This window comes from Panthera pardus, unplaced genomic scaffold (assembly GCF_024362965.1).
Source record: "Panthera pardus isolate Hobbes unplaced genomic scaffold, ASM2436296v1 HiC_scaffold_289, whole genome shotgun sequence".
In the NCBI taxonomy this organism is placed as follows: domain Eukaryota; kingdom Metazoa; phylum Chordata; class Mammalia; order Carnivora; family Felidae; genus Panthera; species Panthera pardus.
Genome location: NW_026526864.1, coordinates 56973 through 76187, shown reverse-complemented (window position 1 = coordinate 76187; position 19215 = coordinate 56973). Strand labels below are relative to the sequence as shown.

Genomic DNA, 19215 nt, shown 5'->3' with positions numbered 1-19215 from the left:
AGTGGGCGAGAGGCAGAGAGAGGGAGACACAATCAGAAGCAGGCTCTAGGCTCCAAGCTGTAAGCATAGAAACTGACACGGGGCTCAAACCCATGAACCGTGAGATCGTGAACTGAGCTGAAGTCAGATGCTTAACTGACTGAGCCACGCAGGCACCCCAGTAATTTCTTGATTTACAATATAACTAAAATCTTTTTTTTTTTTTTTCTGGTGTCTCTCAATGCTGACTTGTTCGCTAACTGGTCTCTGGTCTCTGTTGTTTGTTTTTAAGTTTATAGTGTGTAGTAACTCATTTTCATGGCATGTTTTTTTCATAATATATGGAAATTCTGTTCTCATGCTGAAATTGAACTCAAGTTTCACAAGATATGCTGTGTGTGTCTTTTTGGACAGATTGTTCATCAGATTTGATAGATGTGCTCCGGGGCCAAAAAACACGTTAACCTTTCCAAGTTTTGGGGTTTCTATATGTGTCAGGAGCCATTGAGCTCTGTGCCCACAACCAAGTTCATGACTCAAGATGTTTCCTTCACAATTCTATGCGAAACGCTGACAATTCATTCTGTGCATTGTCACTGTCAGACACTTCATGAATAGAACACATGAAACTGTTTTATCATTTCCTGCATTTATTTTTTGTTTTGCATGTTTGGGAGTATAAGATTTCTTCTTCCTTCCAAGGGGAGCTCATACAGCATTTGTGGAATTATTCCAGGCTTCTCATGTCCTAATGCTTTTGCAACGTGCTGTACAGTGTTTCACTAAGTGCATATTTAGGTTTATTTGTACTCTGCCACTTTGGGTGATAGGAGCCCATGAGACAGGCTGCACCATATGGGTTTTTATTTGTCCCCATGTAAGTGATCGGTCATGTTGAACATTTATAGAACACAGAGCCCCTCACTTTCATGCACCAGAAACAGGGGACATGCTTCTTTTCAAAGAGAAGGGAAAGGAATAAAAGGGAGTGGAGCCAGCAAGGTCGTGGGAGGAAACCCAGAGCCTGGCAGGAATGGTCATCTCTCCACACTTTTCAGTCCTGCAGATGAGGGTCCCTGCTGTGGTCCAACCTGGGTTCTTGTGCAGGTGTCTGGACAAGTTGCCCATGGGGTGTCGGCACAGTGGAGTTGGGAAGGGCAGCTGTGGTTTGAATTCCAGCCCACCTGGAACCACTGTAAAAGTCATGAGTATGTTAATTAATGTCCACTAGCAGTTAGGGATAAAATGAGTAAATGCAAGAAGTTAGACTCACTACCTTAGATTCCATGTTCACGACAATTTGTGACAATGTTTCTCCCTTCCTTTTTTTCCACTTTTCTAACTTTTTAAGTTTGTGTTTAAATTTTTATTAGATTACATACTGTGTGATATTAATTTCAGTAGTAGAATTCACTGATTCATCACCCACATTCATATCCAGTACGCATCAGAACACTTGGCCTACTTAATCCCCATCATCCATTAACGCATCCCCTACACCCCTGTCCTCCAGCAACCCTCAATTCGTTCTCTATCCTTGGAGTCTTTTATATTTTTTCTTGCTCTTTTTTTCCCTTTCCCCTATGTTCATCTGCTGTGTTTCTTAAATTCCCCATATAAGGAAATAATATCATGCTTGTCTTTCTTGGACTGCCTTATGTCACTTAGCATGATATCCTCTAACTGCGTCAACATCTTTGCAAATGGCAAGATTTCATTCTTTTTTATGACCGAATAATATTCTAGTCTATACATATATATGCATATTCATCACTCGGTGGACTTTTGGTCTCTCTCCTCACTTTGGCTCTCATTGTTAATGCTGCTATAAACATTGGGGTGCATGTGCCTCCTCAAATCAGAATTTTTGTATCCTTTGGGTGAATACCTAGTAGAGCAATTACTGGAGTACAAGGTAGTTTCAGTTTTAAGTATTTAAAGTGTTTTCTGGAATGGCCACACCCCTTTGCATTCCCACCAAGAGTATAAAAGGGTTCCATTTTCTCCTCATCCTCATCAATATCTGTTGTTTCCTGAGTTGTTAATTTTAGCCATTCTGAGACTTGTGAGGTCCTATCTCATTAAGTTTTGATTTGTGTTTCCCTGGTGTTGAGTGATGATGAGTATTTTTCATTAGCCATCTGGATGCTTTGTTTGGAAAAGTGTCTAGTCATGTCTTCTGCCCATTTCTTCACTGGACTGTTTGTATTTTGGATGCTGAGTTTGATATGTTCTCTATAGATTTTGGATAGAAAGGCTTTATGAGATATATCATTTGCAAATACATTTTTCAATTCTGTAGGTTTCCTTTTAGAGTAGTTGATTGTTTCTTTAGTTGTGCAGAAGCTTTTCATTTTGATGAGGCCCTGGCTGTTAATGTTTGCTATTGTTTCCTTTGCCTTCTGAGACACGTCTAGTAAGAAGTTGCGATGTCCAATGTCAAAGAAGTTGCTGCCTGAGTTCTCCTCTAGGATTTTGATGGTCTCCTGTCTCACATTTAGGTCTTTCACCCATTTAGAATTTATTTTTGTGTATGGTGTAAGAAAGTGGCTCAGTTTCATTCTTCTGCATGTTCTGGTCCAGTTTTCCCAACACCCTTCATTGAGAAGACTGTCTTTTTTTTTCCCATTACATAGTCTTTCCTACTTCATTCAAGATGAGGTGACCATAACATGTGTGAGTCCATATCTGGGGGCTTAATAAAGTTGAGGTTGTTGGTTAGTGGTAATATGTAAGAGTGGAAGGTTATTAGGTTATTTACCAAGTAAGGTGCCGTAGCTACGTGGTTGTTAGATTATAGTTTCTTTCCTCCTTTAAAACAAATTACCTCTCAATTTGTCTTTATTCGCTCCTACTTGTTCTACCGTGTTTCCATTTCTTTGTGTCATCCTCAGTTCTTTCATCGTGTTTGTATTTTTCAGAGTATAGATCTTTTAACCCTTTAGTTATCCTATTATTTTTGGTGCAATTGTAAAGGGGATGGAATTTTTTTGGATTTGTCTTTCTGTTTCTACATTATTACTATATACAAATGCAATAGATTTTTGCATGTTGATTTTGTATCTTGTTACTTTGCTGAATTTGTGTATCAGTGCTTGCAATATTTTGGTGGATTCTTGGGTTTTCTATATAGAGTGTCATGTCATTGTGAAGAGTGAACGTTTGACTTCTTTCTTGCCAATTTGAATGCCTTTATTTCTTTTTGTTGTCTGTTTGTGAGGATAAGACTTCCAGCTATGTTAAGTAAAATGATGGGAGTGGGCATCCCTCTTGTGTTCCTGACAGTAGAGGAAAAGGTTTTTTCCCTACTGTGGATAGTACCTGTGGGGTTTTCATATATGGTCTTTATGATGTTAAGGTGTGTTTCCTCTATGCCTTGTTGAGGGTTTTTATTAAGAAAGGTTGCTGTACTTTGTCAAATGCTCTTTTTCACATCTATTGAGAGGATCATATAGTTTTTATCCTTTATCTTATCGATGTGTTGTATGACATTGAGTCATTTGTGAATATTGAACCACCCTTACAACCAAGGAATGAATCCCACCTGATCGTGGTAAATGATAATTTTAACGTATTTTTGGATTCAAGCTGCAATTATTTTCTTGATAATTGTTGCATCCGTGCTCATTAGGGCTAGTGGCTTTTAAGTCTCCTTTTTAGTTGGGTTTTATTTGATTTGGAACCATGGTCATACTGTTCTTATAGAATGAGTTTGGAAGTTTTCTTTCCATTTCTATTATTTGGAACAGTTTGAGAAGACTAGAATATTCTATGCTACTTAAATAGATTATTTACACTCTTCTTTAAATATCAGGTAGAATTCACCTGTGAAGCCATCAGGCCCTGGTCTTTTGTGTTTCAGTAGAGTTTTGATTACGGATCAATTGCTTTGTTCATTATCAGTCAGTTCAGGTTTTCTGTTTCTTCCTATTTCAGTTACTGTAGTTTACATTACTGTAGGAATTTATCCAGTTCTTCCAGATTGACCAGTTTGTTGGCATATAAATTTCCAAAATATTTTCTTCTAATTGTATTTCTGTGCTATTAGTTGTGATCTCTCGTCTTAAATTTGTGGTTATATTTACTTAGTCCTTTCTCTTTTGTTTTTGGCAAACCTGGCCTTGGGTTTATCATTTTTATTTATGATTCCAAAAACCAACTTATATTTTCATTGATCTGTCTAATGTTTTGTTTGTTTCTTTATCATTTGTGTGCTCTAATGTTTTTTATTTACCTTCTGCTGGCTTTAGGGTTCATTTGCTGTTCATTTTCTAGCTTCTTTAGTTGTGAAGTGGTTGTGTGTTTGAGATTTTTCTTCTTTCTTGAGTTTGGCCTGTATTGCTATATATTTCCCTCTTCCAACCACTTTTGCTGCATCCAGATGGGGCACTGGCATGTTTTCATTTTAATTTGCATCTATGTATTTTTTATTGCTTCTCTAATTTCCTGAAAACCTCATTAATTCTTTACCACAACGTTCTTTAACCTTAGGTATTAGTGGTGTTGCCAAAGTTCTTGTGGTTGACTTCACGTTTCATAGTGTTTGGTATGAAAATGTACATGTATGATCTCAGTCTTTTTGAACTTGTAGTGAGCTGATTTATGACATAGTATGTGATCTGTTGTGGAGAATGTTGCATGTGCAGTCAAAAAGAATGAGTATTCTGTTGCTATACGGTGGAATGTTCTGAATATATCTGTTAAGTCCATTTGGTCCAGTGTGCCTTTCTAAGCCATTGTTTCCTTATTAATTTTGGCTTAGGTGATGTGTCCATTGCTGTAAGTGGAGTGTTGAAGTTCTCTATTATTATTCTTTTATTATTATCAATAAGTTTTTTGATGTTTCTTATTAATTGATTTATGTATATATCAGTGCTTACCCTTTCGGTGTATAAATATTTAAAGCTTTATATCTTCTTGTTGGATAGACCCCTTCATGATGATGTACTGACTTCCTCATCTCTTGTAACAGACTTTGGTTTAAAATCTAGTTAGTGTGATATGAGTATGGTACTACACCTTTCTTTTGATGTCCATTAGCCTGATAAATTGTTCTCCCTCCCCTCACTTTCCATCTACAGTTGCTTTAGGTTGAAAATGAGTCTATCGTAGGTAGTGTACAGAAGGTCTTGCATTTTTTTAATCCATTCTGATATCCTTTGTCTTTTGATTGGACCATTTTTCCCTTTTACATTCACAGTGATTATTGATAGATATAAACTTTTGCCATTGTGTTATCTCTAAAGTCCCTGTTTCTGGAGATTTTCTCTGCTTATTTCTAGTCTTTGTTTCTTTTAGTCTTCCTTTTCCACTCAAAGAGTCCCCTTTGATAATTCTTGCAGGGCGCTTGTTTAGAGGCCATGAACTCCTTTGGTCTTTGCTTTTCTGGGAAATTCTATCTCTTCTTGTGTCCGAATGACCCTTTCTGGACAAAGTATTCTTGCTGCATAATTTTCAACTGTGCATGTTGTGGATATCATGTTACTCCCTTCTTGCCTGAAGGTTTCTGTGGATACATCTGCCATAATCTTTTCTTTTGTCTTCCCTGTTTATTTAGTGACCTCTTTTGTCTTGGTGCTTATAGCGTTTTCCTTCTTCTGTGTATTTTACCAATTTCTCTCTGATATGTCTCAGTGTTGGCCTGCTTTTTTAAAATAATGGCATTCTCTGTGCCTCCTAGATGTGTATGTCTGTTTCCTTCCCCATTTTGGGGAATTTCCCATGGTAATTCACTCAGATAACTCTTCTTCCCTTGTTTTCTCCCTCTCCTTCTTCTGGGACTCCTTTGAAAAGAATTTTATTACACATTATGGAGTTGCTGAGATCCCTAAGTATATGTTTGTGAGGCAATACTTTAATTTTCCTCTTCCTTTCTGCTTTATTTCCCCCACAATGTTATCTTCTATGTCACTTGCTCATTCATCTGCTTTACGCCTTAAGGTCATTATATACCATCAGTTTCACATCTTGGTTACAGCATTTAAAATTTCAGCATGCTAGGTTTTAGGTCATTTCTATCTGCAGTAAGGGTTTCCTTCATGTCTCCTATGCTTTCCTCAAGCACAGCAAGTATCCGTATGATAGTTGTTAAAAATTCTATTTCCTTGTGAGAGTTTTTAGAAATTCTGTTTGAGGCATATTAGTTATATGTGCTTTAATAATATCCCTGGCAATGACCTTTTATCGTTTTTTCTTTTGGGATGAATTCCTCCATCATGGTGTATGTCTATGTCTCTGCTTTCTTAAGTGTTTTAGAAAATCCTGTTTTGTTTTCTGCTTCTAGAGTAGTGTCTTTATTGAAAAGTGTTCAATTGCTGTTGAGGGCTTGACTCTTTAGGAAGCATTTGTTGCATATTCTGTGTGCACTGTGGTGTTGTGTATTGGCTGCTCTGTCCCTCAGCTAAGTCCTCTGCAGAGTTTCTCCTTTTCTCCATCGATGAGTGTTTAGACATTGTCCACAATGTTGTGAGTTTTAACCAGGTGAGTGTGTTCTGCCTGTAAAAGAGGCTAATTCCTATTTCCCCTAGAGGTGAAGCTATGCCTCACTATATGGTCAGTAGACTTGGTGCCTTTGGGGGTATATGCCATCTTTTGATGGAGGGGCGCAGTGCTGATCTGGTTTCCAGGCCCTCTTTCTCTAGTAAGGAAGCACCTGAGGAAGGCAAGGGGGGGTATAGCTTGGTGTCAGTGGCTCAGCTTCTACTGGGAGGTTCTGTGCTGCTCACTGAATTCTGTCCATGCTGATTGGTGGGAGGAAATATTGGCATCAGCTCCCTGTCTAGTCCCTTGAGTTGGAGTTCCCAGCCTCCCCTGTTCAGGAAGCCCTCCCACAGAGAGAACAATCTGTACCTGTGGGTCCTGGGCTTCCATCAGAACCCTGCCTTCACCCTGTCTGTGTCCAAACCCTTGGCCCACCTGGTGGCACAGGGCTCTTATGTTTTATCTCAGGAGCTCTAGCTGGGTTTGAAAACTCCAAATTATATGAACTCAATATGACTGGGACCCCAGTGATCCTCTGTGAGAGGGTCTCGCTGTGCTGTGGCTGGAGCTGTTTATCCCAGGAGGGCAGTTGCATGAACACTAGGGGCTTGGAGTTCATGGTGAGGAAGAACAAGGAGGCAGCATTCAGTTAGCTGCTCTCAGCAGAGGCTCCTATGCTAATGACCAGGGCAGTGCAATGGTGCCTGTCAGCTCTCCTGCCCCACGAGAGGCAATACACCTTTTACGAAATGCACCCTGAGAAGGGAACTGTCTCTCCCCAAGTCCCCCAGGGGATTTCAGACCACAATGCCCCCTATGCGACTCTGCCTTCCTTCTCCACAGAAGCACAGCTATGCCCACCAGGCTCCATGCCAGTCATGGCATGGACTTCTAAATCTTCAGTCTTTGACCTGCACATTTACAGGAGGTTGACTTGTCATGATTACCTTTATGTGTCATCTTGACTGCATCATGGGTGCCCAGACTCCCCACTGTTTCTGTGGATGTCTGTGATGTGTTCCAGAAGAGACTGGCATTTGTATCCATGGTTTCTGTCTGCCTGGGCATCACCCATTCCATTAAGGTTAAGAATAGAAACTGATGCAGACGGAGGAGGAATTCCCTCAGTTTTACTTGCCATGTGCATGTTTGAATTGGAACATTGGTCTCCTCTGGGCCTTGTTCTGAGAGTTACATCATCAGCTCTTCACGTTCTGAGACTAGAAACTAGTTCAGCATCAGATGAGAATTACACCACTGGTTTTCCTGGGTCTCCAGCATGTGAGAGTGGAATGTGGGGCTTATCAATGTATTTAGTCATGGAAACCAAGGTTCTTTGGTTTCTGTTCCTGGGGAGAATCCTGACTAATACATGGAGATGAATTATCTCTTCTTTAGAGGAATTGAATAAAGCTGTAGCTCTTTTAAAGCCCTGAGTAGTAAGTGCCAGGAGGGAAGTGTCACGTTGTTTGGGACAAGTGCTGGGTGACGATAATGGGGGTCTGGGGGATCCTGTAGTCCTGGCTGCACAGTGAGTGCATCTGGGACTCCTGTAAAGGTTCAGCTGTTGTGCGTCAGGAAATCTGCAATTCACTCATACTGAGAGACAGGAGTAAGCAATGCAAACAACTGTGTCTTTGTGCATGTTAGGGTAGTTTTCCTATGACAACACAGTTGCTAATTCAGAGAGTTAATAGATAAAGACAGAATCCTGTGACCAGAGAGGCTCCCTAGAGAAACTGCTGTGTGGAGAGGAAGCCCCAGACCCTGACAGAAAGCTTCCTTTAACCTCCATCTGCACCTGCTCCTGGGAACACAAAGCAGAATTGTGCCTAGTGTGCGCCCCCTGGTGGTGCTGATCCCCCCTGCAGGGAGGTTTGTGTCTGGGCTCCCAGTGAGGTCCCCTCACCGTGTCACTTGCACAGTAATATGTGGCTGTGTCCTCGGTCTTCAGGCTGTTCATCTGCAGATACAGCGTGTTCTTGGCGTTGTCTCTGGAGATGGTGAATCGGCCCTTCACGGAGTCTGCGTAGTATGTGCTACTTCCATCACTATAAATGCTTGCGACCCACTGCAGCCCCTTCCCTGGAGCCTGGCGGACCCAGCCCATTGCATAGCTACTTAAGGTGAATCCAGAGGCCACACAGGTGAGTCTCAGGGACTCCCCCGGCTTCACCACGTCTCCTCCAGTCTCCTCCAGCTGCACGTCACACTGGACACCTGCAGACACAAGACATGTTGGTCAGGAAACTGTCACACATCCACTGTTTCACTCACATCCATTCACAGACTCAGTGTCCCTCGTTCACCATGAATTACCTTTTAAAAGAGCAACCAGGAACACCCAGCCCAGCACAAACTCCATGGTGAGGTGTGTGTGTTCTGTGCTGATCACAGAATGGGAACACCTGGGACTCCCGGGGCTGGGGCTCCTCTCCCAGCTGCAGGGTTGGAGCCGGACTGGTTTAATCAGCACAGGGAGGGCCCTATTTGCATATCCTCTGACTATATATCAGGCTCCAGACTTAGATTTGTTTCAAATTTAAAACCAGTGTTTGAGAGGCACTTCTGGATCACTTCTTGCAGAAGGGACTGTGACAGTATAAATAATTCTGATCTGTGAACACAGTGATCTTTTCCTCTGTGTTTGCCATTTTACATGTCTTTCTCCCAGCACGTCATGTTTGGTATGCTATTTTACTTTTTAGTGAAATTTAATCCTAAATACTTTATTTTGTGCCATATATTTTAATGTGTGTTTATTTTTGTGTGACAGATAGAGGGAAGGAGAGAGAGATCAGAGAGAGAGAAGGGGACAGAGAATCCCAAGCAGGCTCTGCACAATCATTGCAGACCCTGCCTTAGAATTAAACTCAGGAACCAGGAGATCATGACCTGAGCCAAAATCAACAGTAGGCCCTTAACGGATTGAGCCACACAGATGCTCCATTTTGTGCCATTTTCAATTGTGTGATTTTGTTATTTTTTTCATATACTATGTTTTAGGTGTGTGGAAATACAACATATTTTTGTATGTTGATTTGTACCCTGAACTTTTCCTGAGTTTATTAGTTCTAATACTTTTTTTGTGGAGATTCTAAGGTTTCACTATATGTAAGTTCATGTGATTCTCAAACAAATAATTTTCTTCTTACTGATTTACATGTCTTTATTTCATTTTCTTACCGAATTTTTATGGGTACATCTGCAACTTATAGGAGCAGCAAGCTTTTTCCTTCTTTGCTTCTGTGTTCTTTGTCTGGTCTAAGGATTCAATTGACATAAGACAGATCTACAGAAGAGAATAAATTTCATTTTGCATGGGCACAAGCTTCCTAATAATATGACACCCAGAGAATGAAGAAAGTAGGTGGCCCTTGTGCCTTTTAGAAAAAAAAATGGATTTGTGAAGAGTTAACAAGACAGAGATTTGGGTTTGGGCAAGTCAATTAGTGAGGAATTAACAAGGCTTGTTTGCACAGCCTTCTTGGTGCTAAAGTTCCCATTTCTGGTGTAAGGATGGTTCTCCCATTCTGGTAGAGGGAAAGGAAGTTTCCCAGGAGAGATTTATGTCCTGCTCTCAGGGGGACAAAGAAGGGTCACAGATTGCTTAGACTAGCTGTACTCTAGTGACTTTCCTCCAAATAAGCCATGTGACAAGATGACATACATTGGGTGCCATATTTTACTGGTCTTCATGTTACCATGTGGAATACCTATGTAGGGAATGAGCATCCTTGCCTGGCTCCTAATGTGACAGGAAAAGCTTCAGTTTTTCACTGTTAAATATGCTGTCAGGTGTGGCCTTTTCATCTATGGCCACGATTTTGTGGAGGTAATTTCTTTCTTTCCCTCAGTTGCTGAGATTTTTTAATAATGACAATTTGTTGAATTTTGTCTAGTTTTATATGTATCAATAGATGATGATCTAGATGATCAACAGATGTGACTGCATTGTCACATATGACCCTTTCATTGTGTTGTTGCATTCACTATGCTAGGAGTTTTGCATGTATGTCCATCTGAGATATTGGCCTTTAGTTTCCCTTCTTACGGTGTCTTTCGATTTTGCAGTATAGTAAGGTTGGTCTTGTAGATGAGTTGGGGCGTATTCCTTTCTTTTCAGTTTTTGGTAAGAGTCTGAGAGATATTGTCATTAAATATCTTTTATATTTTGATATAATTCATAGATAAAGTCCTCTGTTACCAAGCTGACTTTTTTCTTTTGGGGCGGTGTATGATTAGATTTTAGATTCAATCTTACTTGCTTTAATTCTGTTAATTTTCTGTTTCTTCATGTACAGTCTTGCGCATTGTATAAATCTAGAAACTGCCTAGTTGCCCCTTAGTTATCTAATAATGGGTCTATAATTATCTAGGCATTTTCTGTTATTGTTTTTCACTTCTTTGGTATCAGTTATGTCCCCTCCTTAATTCTGATTGTATCTGTTTGAGTTTTACCTATTTCCTAGTAGAGATGCTTTTTCAACTGCATTTAGCTTTCCAGATATCAATTTCAATTTGTTAATTTTTTGTTTTATTACACTTTTTATTCCTTTTATCTGTTCTAATAATTTCTAATATTAGTTGAGTTAATAAAAATGCCAATGAATGTATCTGGGAAATTCTTATTTATATGGTACCACAAGCACACAGAAGTGAGAAAACAATCCTGAGAAAGAAGAACAAACCTGGAGACAGCACACGTCCTCCTTTCTAAGTATATTGCAGAGGTACATTGTCTATAACACTGTGCTGCTGGCAGAGTCAGACACACAGACCAGTGGAGCAGATTACAGAGACCAGAGTGAAATGTGTCTGGATGCAGTCAGCAAATCCTCCATGAGATTTCATAGAATTAAAATTAGGGAAAAAATGGCCTCTTTCCCAAGTGGTTTTGAATTCCAGTGAGTAAAATAATGACATTTGGTCCTTATCTTATAACATACAGATATGTAGACCCCCATTCAGCCCCTTCCCTGGAGTCTAGCAGACCCACCTCATCAATTAGCTACTGAAGGTGAATCTAGAGACTGCACAGGAGAGTCTCAGGGACCCCCTCCCCCGCCAGGCTTCTCAGTTCTCCCCCAGACTCTACCAGCTGTACGTCACACAAGACATCTACGGATACAAGTCAGGAAAATGTCACACATCCACTGTTTCTCTCACTCATATCCACTAACATAGTCAGTGTTTCTTGTTCATGATGAATTACTGTTTAAAATAGAACCAAGGAAAACCAAAGTGAACCCAAACTCCATGGTGAGATGTCTGTGTTCTGTTCTGATCACTGAATGTGAACACTTAGGGGCTGGGGCTCTTCACCCAGCTACAGTTTCAGGGATGGGAGGGTTTAATCAGCATACAGATGTCCTTTGACAATATGGTAAATTTTGCAACAGAATCCTCAAGAAGCCAGTGACCTTTGGCAGGTGTAAGGGATGGGGCAGTGTTTGGTGTCACAATATCTTTCAGGACATTGTGATTTATTAATTTGTGATTTTGCTGCAGTGATTATAAGTACCCATGATAATCCTTATTTTCACATATGAACCCAAACACTTGAGGTAAGAATCAGTATACCACCATTGTACAGGTTAACAGATACACTGCGGCAGAGACAGAGTGTGTGAATGTCCAAGATCACGTATGAGGTGAGAGTAGTCCCAGTATCTGGACCTGTGCTCTCCATCAGGGGACCCACCGGCCTCCTGAACCACATGCAGGACAAGGCTGGACATCCCAGTGAGGTTTGCAGGTTCCTGACTTTCTAGAAGTCCCAGGAGAGTGATGGGTGGAAGCCAGGTCTATTCTGTCACAAATTGGAGAGAGTGAGAAGCCTCGACAGAGACTCACAGAACTGATGGAGATGCCAGGGGTTTTCTACAAACACAAGGGGTCATTTACACATGAACCCTATGTGGACATCAATGGAAACCCTCAATATGGAGCCTCTGGGTGGCTCAGTTGGTTAAGTGTCCGATTTTGACTCAGGTCATGGTCTCACAGTTTATGAGTCTGAGCCTTGTGTCGGGCTCTGTGCTGACAGCTCAGAGCCTGGAGACTGCTTCATATTCTGACACTGTGTCTCCTCTCTCTCTCTTCCCCTTGCCCGCTCGTAGTCTGTCTCTCTTTCCCATAAAAATAAATAAACATTAAAAAAGAAATCCTCAATAACGTTAAAATGGTTGAATTTTATTAAAATATGTTGAAGGCAAAACACCTGATACCAGGAAGGATGATGTTAATTAAAAATATTTCTTCATCTATGAAATGGAGAACATTATTCTTCTAAACTCTTGTTAATGTGAGAATGATCAAAGATGTATTTATCCCAGTGTCTGACCCTGGGAAAATTTGTGTATTCCCATTATCATGGTTTATTTAAACAGGGAGGACACTTGTGTGTTTCCACAGCTTTTACAAACTCTTTGCTGTGTTCATGTCAGAAGAAGTGTGCAGAGCCTGGATCTGAAAGCCCTTTGAGGAGACCAGTCCTCAACCAATCTCTTGTCCTGGATCATGAGCTCCCTGGCCTCTGAGTTCCCCCTGGTGGTTGTGATTGCCCCCGGTGGTCCCCGTGCTCCTGTTGTTTCACAGACCCCTGCAGAGTTACAGTGACTCCTTTATTCCCCTCCCCATTTATGCAACATGCAAGGGTGAGACCTTTCCATCATGAGCACTGCAGACCCTTCTGTTCACAGGATGTCTCCTCCTACATATTTTCCATCTTTGAACCCTTCACTCTGCTTCTTGCCTATAAATATACAGTTATATTTCCTTTAATCATTGGTGAGGAACAATCTTGAATAGTTATCCTTATCAGCTGGCAAGAGTCAGAAGAACTTTTCATTTGATAATAGAGAGAACAAAAGAAAGATTTTTGGGCTCAGAAATTCTACCTTCATGAAACTGGGATAAATGTGCTCAGCTTCAGACATGTACCACCTTTAAGAAAAAAGGAAGTGTCAATCCCAGAGACACGTTGGAGTCTGAGATTCAGAGCATTCTGTCTTTGAACGTAACGGGTTTCCCCAGATTGATAATCAAATTGTTTCTTGTTGGTGATGCACTTCTAAATTACACTGTGTTTCTTCTGGGATAGAAATGTCAGTACCTGTTATGTTATGGTTACCATGCAGAAGCATTCAGAAGAACATGAATGGTTTTCTAGAAATGCAGGTCGGCTGATGGAGAGGGTTTCACCCCAGGATGGAAGGTACCACGGTCTCACCCTACCCAAGCTACATGGTTAGATTTGGGGTCTTAGAGGTAGTGAAATTTAGGAACGTTTTGGACTTGACTTAATATGTAATGATTTGACATGTTGCAGGATTTGGGGGTGTGGTAATGTGAGAGTCATGTGGGATGGAGGTGAACTTTCCCTGACATCAGTGTGGACTGTGGTCATCTATGTCATTCTTGAACCTGTGTAGAATAACTTATGTGGCCAAAGGGACTTGTCACATGAGATTAATTTTGACACATTGATATTACTGCCATGTGTATGAGTCTGGGGATGGCGTTCAGGACACAGATGGGCAGTCACCAAGTGTCCGCCTCGGAACTGAAGATGAGTGGGTCCTGAAGACAGCACATCTGTGGGAGGGAATACCTTGAGAATTGTGGGATGAAACCCCTCATCACCAGGCACAGACACTTTCTTGCATGAAGTTCAAGTCTCCCTCTGGATCTGAGTGTCTAACTGAACCCAGGTGGATATGCATGGATGTCCCCAAAATGCTCTGAGGTGAAGAGAAACAGTAAGGAAAGAAACATGAAGAAAGACAGATAACAGCAAGGAAAGTCACATAAAGGAGTCATTGCCATTGAGAGAGGAATTCTGGGGCTGACATGCATCCTGTTTTCTGCAGCCTTGATGGGACGATGTTGGACACTAGCCAGTGGAGTTTGGGGGCAGCCCTACAAACTGGGCTCTGGGATGTAAGAACAGAACCATAGCCACCCCCAAAGCTGACTGTATTGTGGACAAGTGACATGACTCGGGAGGTCCCTCACCTGAGGGTAAAGAGATGTCCTGGCCACCCTGTGGCCCCTACACCCTCTGAGGTCACTCCCTCCAGATGTTATACATTCACAGCTTCTATTGTATGTGAAATGTACCCTCTCTCAGTAAGGCGATGGTCCACTGCTGGTTCTGGGAGGATCCGTCCTTGTGACCTTGTCTCTGGTATAAACCTCTTCTCTGTCTTCTAAGAATGAAAGCAAAGTTCCCCTTAACATGCAGCTAAAATCCAATATTGTGCCCTCACTTGGACCCAATAATTTTTTGGTGTAAATCACTAGTGAAATTGTCATCTGTTTGGAAATTCTCTTCAGAAGCAAGTACTGGAATACATGGGTGGTGTCAGGTGGTGTAGACCAGTGGAACAGCACATGGTAACCATGCATCCTCAAGGCTGAGCTTGTTCCCTAGTGAGGAATGGGAAGGACAAGGAATGCCGGGTGACACTAGTCTGTGCTTTCTGAGTACCCAGCAGACCTGGGTGAATGAGCCTGGTCCAGGAGCAAGGACGTCTACACATAGGCAGTACATAGATGCCAGCTGTCTAGACAGACTGCCCATGAGATGTGGTCACAGAGGAGCTGGGAAGGGCAGCTCGGGTTTGAATTCCCACTCACGTGGCACCTACATTGGGAATCATGAGTATGTTTGTTAATTAATGTCCACTACCAGTTAGGGATAAAATGGGTAAATGCAAGTTGTTAGACTCACTGCCCTAGATCCCATTGGTTATGGCCATTTGTAACAACATTTGTCCCCTTCCTTTTTTCCCCCTGTTTTTTAATGTCTGAAGATTTTATTTATTTACATCGTTGTTAGTTAACATGTAGTGTAGTTTTAGTTTTGGGAATAAAATTTAGTGATTCATCACATACATTAACACCCAGTGCGCATCACAAGTGACCTACATAATCTCCATCACCCGTTTAGCTATTTGAATCAGAATTTTTGTGTCCTTTGTGTAAATACCTTGTAGAGAAATTGGTGGGACATAAGGTAATTCTATTTTAACTTTTTAAACTCTTCTCCAGTGTGGTCACACCACTTTGCATTTCCACCAAGAGTATAGGAAGGTTCCTCTGTCTCCACATCCTTGCCCATATCTGTTGTTTCCTGAATTGTTCATTTTAGCCATTCTGACAGGTGTGAGGTGGTATCTTATCATGATTTTGAATTGATTTTCCCCAATGATGAGTGATGTTGAGCATCTTTTCATGTGTCTCTTAGCCATCCAGATGTTTTCTTTGGAAAAGTGTCTGCTCATGTCTTTTGACCATTCACTGGATATTTATTTGTTCTTCTGTGTTTGTTAAGTTCTTATAGATTTTGGATACTAACTCTTACCATGTATGTCATTTTCAAATATCTTCACTCCTCTGTCAGTTGCCACTTAGTGTTGTTGACTGTTTCCTCCACTGTGCAGAAGCTTTTTATCTTGATGAGGTCCCAATAGTTCATTTTTTGCTTTTGTTTTCCTTGCCTCTAGAGGCGTGTCTATTAAGAAGTTGCTGAGGTCGAGGTCAAAGAGGTTTCTGCCTGTTTTCTCTTATAGATGTTGATGCTTTTTGGTCTTACATTTAGGTTTTTCATGCATTTTGAATATATTTTTGTGTTTGCTGTAGGAAAGTGCGCCAGATTCATTCTTCTGCATGTTACTATCCAGTTTTCCCAGCACCATTTGCTGAACAGACTGTTCAGCAAATCTGGTTCTCTATTCTGTCCCATTCATGAATGTGTCTATTTTTGTGCCAGTACCATACTTTCTTGATGATTACAGCTTCGTAATACAGCTTGAAGTCTAGAATTGTGATGCCTCCAGGTTTGGATTTCTTTTTCAACATTGCTCTGCCAATTCGGTGTTTTCTGGTTTTATACAAATTTTAAAATTCTTTGTTCTTTTTCTGTGAAGAATGTTGGTGTTATTTTGGTAAGGATCACATTGAATGTGTAGATTGCTTTGGGTAGTATTGATATTTGAACAATATTTGTTTCCCAATCCATGACCATGGAATGCTCTTCCTTTGTGTCTTGTGTAATTTGCTTCATATGCTTTCTATAGTTTTTAGCATACAGATCTCTAACATGTTTGGTTAGGTTTATTCCTAGGTATGTTATGATTTTTGGTGCAATTGTAAATGGGTCTGATTCCTTAATGTCTCTCTTTTCTGCTTCATTTTTGGTGTATGTATATAGTGCCAATAACTTGATGTTGTCTTTGTATCCTACGTTTCTGAGTTTTGTCTCCGCCCTAGAAGTCTTTTGGTGGAATCTTTTGGATTTTCCACATAGAGTATCATGTAATCTGCAAAGAGTGAAAGTTTGACTTACTCCTTTCAAATGTCTATGCCTTTTATTTCTTTTCATTGTTTGATTGCAGAGACTAAGCCTTCTAGTACTACGTTGAACAAAATTAGTGACAGTGGATATCCCTGTCATGTTCCTGACCATATGTGGAGAGCACTCAGTGTTTCCCCATTGAGGATGATGTTAACAGTGCGTGTTTTGTATATGGCCTTTATGTCGTTGAAGAATTTTCCATCTATCTTTACTTGCTCGATGGTTTTTATCAAGAAAAGATAGTGTAGTTTATCAAATGCTTCTCTGCATTTATTGAAAGGATCATTTGGGTCTTATCCTATTATTGATGTGGTGTATAACTTTGATTGATTGTTAATATTGATCCATCCTTGCACCCCAGGAATAAATCCGACTTCATCCTGGTAAATGATTCTTTTAATGTACTGTTGGATTCAATTTGTAAGTATGTTGTTGATAATTTTTGCATCCATGTTCACCTGGGCAATTGGTCTGTAATTCTCCTTTTCTAATTCTTCCTGTTGAAATTTTGGTAGTTTACATGTTTCTGGGAATTTATTCATTTCTTCCAGATGGCCTAATTGGTTGGTATATAGTTTTTCATAATATTCTCTTATAATTGATTGTATTTCTGGTGTTGGTTGTGATCTGTCCCATGAAATTCATGATTTTGTCTCTTTGGGTCCTTTTTCTTTTCTGTTTGAATAATCTGGTCCAGGAAGTTCAATTTTATTCATTCTTTCAAAAGCAACCTAAAAGTTTTGTTGATCTGTTCTACTGTTTTTGTTTCTTTCTATGCCATTTATAGGTACTCTATGATTGTTTACCCTCCTCGTCTGACTTTAGGCTTCATTTGCTCTTCCTTTTCTAGCTTCTTTAGGTGTAAAGTGGTTGTGTGTTTAAAATTTTATTTTTATCGTGTTAGGCCTGTACTGCTATCTACTTCCATCTTAAACCTGCTTTTGCTGCATCCCACAGGATTTGGACCGTCAACGCTAACATTTTCATTTGCTTCCATGTATTTTCATTTCTTCTTTAATTTCCTGGTTAACCGCTTTATTCTTCAATGCAATGGTCTTTTACTCCAACTATTAGTGGTGTTTCCAAATTTTTCCTTGTGGTCGACTCCAAGTTTCATAGTGTTCTGATCTGAAAATATGCATGCCATAGTCTCAATCTTTTTGTACTTGTAGGGGCTGATTTATGACCCAGTGTGTGATCTATTCTGGAGAATGTTCCATGTGCACTCGACAAGAATGTATTCTGCTGCTTTAAGATGGAATGTTTTGAATATATCTGTTGAGTCCATCTGCACCTGTGTCATTCAAAGCCATTGTTTCCTTCTTGATTTTCTTCTTACACTATGTGTTCATTGTTGCAAGTGGGGTGTCCCCTACTTACAAGTGAAAGTCCCCTACTACTAGTGTATTATTATCAATGAGTTTTTTTATGTCATTAATTGCTTTACATATTTCAGTGCCCCAATTTGTGGTCATAAATATTTACACTTGTTAGTGCTTCTTGTTGGATAGACCACTTTATGATATAATGCCCTTCTTCATCTCTTTTTGCAGTCTTTGTATTTTAAATCCAGGTTGCCTGACATGAATATGGTACTACAGCTTTCTTTTTATGTCCAGTAGCATGATAAATTGTTCTGCAACCCCTCACTTTCAATCAACAGGTATCTCTAGGTCTCAAAGGAGTCTTTTACAGGCAGAATATACATGGATCTTGTTTTTTTAATCCATTCTGATACTCTGTGCCTTTTGACTGGACTTTTTAGTTCATTTACATTCACAGTGATTACTGAAAGATATGATATTAGTGTAATTGTGTTATCACAATGTTTCTGTAAAGTAATTTTTTTTCTGGAGATTTATTCTATTCCTTTCTAATGTTTGTTGCTTTTGGTCTTCCTTTCCCACTCAAAGAGTCCCCTTTAGTATTTCTTGCAGGGTTGGATTAGGGGTCACAGACTCCTTTAGATTTTGTTTGTCTGGGAAGCTCTTTATCTCTCCTTCTTCTCAATGACAAACTTCCTGGATAAAGTATTCTTCCCTGCCCATTTTTTCCCCATTCAGCACATTGAATGTATGATGACACTCCCTTCTCTCTTGGTAATTTTCTGTGAAGGGAACTAACCTTATTTGCCTTGCCTTGTTAGGGACTTCTTTTCTCTTGCTGCTTTTAGGATTTTTCCTTTATCTCTCTATTATGTCAATTTTCTATGATTTCTCTTGGTAATGGCCTACTTTTGTTGATTTTGATAGGAGTTCTCTGTGCCTTCTGGATTTGGATGTTCATTTCCTTCCTTGGGTTAAGGCAACTTTCAGCTACAATTTGCACAGATAAACCTTCTGTCCCTTTTTCCCTCTCTTCTTTTGGGACTCCTATGAAAGGAATTTTACTAC

At 40.2% G+C, this 19215-nt stretch overlaps 1 gene segment (V, D, J or C); it reads right to left on the bottom strand.

Annotated features, from left to right (window-relative positions):
- Nucleotides 1–8888, bottom strand: part of LOC128774102 (immunoglobulin heavy variable 3-23-like) — a 41319-nt gene extending 32431 nt beyond the window's left edge. The window contains 1 exon segment of the V gene segment in view: nt 8779–8888. Coding sequence covers nt 8779–8824 — 46 coding nt within the window.
- Nucleotides 8889–19215: the final 10327 nt, after the last annotated feature.